The sequence below is a fragment of the Chondrus crispus genome, genomic scaffold (genome assembly GCF_000350225.1).
Source record: "Chondrus crispus Stackhouse genomic scaffold, scaffold_804, whole genome shotgun sequence".
NCBI classification, from domain to species: Eukaryota; Rhodophyta; class Florideophyceae; order Gigartinales; family Gigartinaceae; genus Chondrus; species Chondrus crispus.
The window spans coordinates 3,067-5,123 of NW_005178834.1; the positions used below are offsets into that span (position 1 = coordinate 3,067).

At 50.1% G+C, this 2,057-nt stretch overlaps 1 protein-coding gene; it reads right to left on the bottom strand.

Annotated features, from left to right (window-relative positions):
• Positions 1–277: 277 nt before the first annotated feature.
• On the bottom strand, positions 278–1,559 carry CHC_T00001004001 (hypothetical protein). XM_005711974.1 is given in 2 exon segments: positions 278–1,331; positions 1,332–1,559. The coding sequence occupies 1 exon segment, from the start codon at positions 1,557–1,559 to the stop codon at positions 1,332–1,334; it is 228 nt and encodes a 75-aa protein (XP_005712031.1). The 3' UTR covers positions 278–1,331.
• Between the last annotated feature and the right edge of the window lie 498 nt (positions 1,560–2,057).

Genomic DNA, 2,057 nt, shown 5'->3' on the forward strand with positions numbered 1-2,057 from the left:
AGCTTGGATCAAATGTGTTTGCCGGGGGCTATTACTTTATAGCTGGTCGACATCTTCCTCAAAGCTACTTTTGGAAAAGGGAATCTCTGTTCCGGCTTTTCCCGGCGAGGAGTCAAACTGCGTGCTCATGTCAAGTAACCCGTTTCGCTTCGAAGGTGCTAATGGAGAGACATATGGGCGACCTGGACAATTCAATGCCACGCTCTACACGAAAAACCCTACCCGAGAATGGGTCGATATTGACAAGCACGATGACCTGTGGGACGAACTAGACTAGCATTAGAGTGTGCTCAGTGAGTTTAAGAGTGGAAATCATTGTCAAGTGCTATACAGGGACACTCTAGCTGCGAAAAAACGCTGTCTACTGGCCAACTTTTTTGCTTAACGCGACGCGCCACATAATGTAATTCGACGTGGCCTGCGTCAGCGCGGAAGCTGTGACTTTTCCTGTTTGTCGCCATACGAACCCACACGCAACACCGGTGACACAGGCGGAGGCCATGTATCGAACGTTTGGCGGGTCATATCCAAGTTTTGATTTCCCTAAGTGTGCAATGCCGAAGGCACCAGACGCGATGAGTAGTGCAGATATGGACCCGTGGCCTAGGCGTTGCTCTAACATATTCTGAATCATACCCCTAAATATAAGCTCCTCGGTAACGCCGTTCATGAATATGCCTAGGAAAGTGGCGGCTTCTTTGGCCGCGTCTAAACGAGGTGGCGTCTTGACGTCAGCAAACTGGGTTAGGGCGGCAAGTGGAACGGTGATGAGATCAGAGGCAGCACCCACAGCTAGCGCTATCAGCACATCGACTGGGGTTACCTTGAAAGTGTAGCCCAAGTCACGAGCGTGGGCCAGCTTTGAAAAGGGCGTAGAATTGTGAAGCAGTTCACGACTGTCAAAGCTGCGGTGAACAAGCCCCAGGCTGTAACCTTTCCAGTCGGTGATATGTCCGATGACAACAGCTTAAATTCCAGTGGAAGCCAGATGCAAAGAACGGTAATCAGGTCGGCCATTTCGGAGCGAAGCGATGAGTGGTCGTCTGGCTTTGTGAGCTGAAGCAGTGACGGGATGAGGATATACGCTACCTAAATTGCCAAAATAGGGACTGCGCGGCGGCGACCGTCCATGATGTTGGGTGCACCGGCGAGGCACACTGGAACCAAAACTAATAGCACCGTCCAAGCTGCTTGCCATCCATGTCCAAATTCGTTGACAAATGTCGAAGAAGAGTAAGCCAGGAATAAAAGAGTCCAGCACATCGAGGCTGAGGACTCCAAAGTATGGGCTCGGCCGCCTGGTTCTGGCATTTTTGGAAAGCCGCGGTCAGTCATTGGCTCCATGCTGAAGGATGGAACGAAGATTCTACTCGAACAGTGAAGTACAACACGGTTGAAGCTGTTTCAAATGTCTCTGCGGTAGCCGGAAAACGCTCTTGTAGAAAGCAGGGTTGCCTTGAGCACTTTGTCGTTGCTCGCTGCGATTTTTGCGTTTCTAAAAGGTTTACTAGGAAGGTACTCTTGCTGGGCCTTGCACGTGTTCGGGTGTGTGTGAACATCCGCACACGTTGCAGACTTACAGTGTATGCAGGCGAAGTAGGGGGGGGTTTCTCTGGGCAGAACGGACCGGTTGCAGGGGGGGTCGCTCAATTGTGCCTACTATAGTAGTGCTTCCCTCTATATAGTGCTATGGCTCGCCCTCTGGCACAGGTTATCACAAGCTCACACGTGTATCATCCGGCATGGTTCAGTACGCAGTACAGCTATCCATGCTGTCTTAAAGGAGACCCTGACCAAAGGATGTTGTGTTATGCAGGCTTTGTTGTGTTTGTGTTACAAGTGTGCATTGTCCCCAAATATATGTATTTGAGCCTCCTTTCTATAGTGCCAACCTCCTAATAGTGCCATAGCTAGAGGTATGTCACGCTATAGAACTATATCGTAGGAGGCACTGTATACGATTCCGTATCATAATCGGCCAATCATCATCCACCAGCTTCTCGCACGTGTAAAACATCGCGTTTTGGTCACCACGTGTAATACATTGCATATCGATC

Coding starts and splice junctions, on each gene's coding strand:
- CHC_T00001004001 (XM_005711974.1), bottom strand. CDS start 1,559: ATGTTCACACACACCCGAACACGTGCAAGGCCCAGCAAGAGTACCTTC.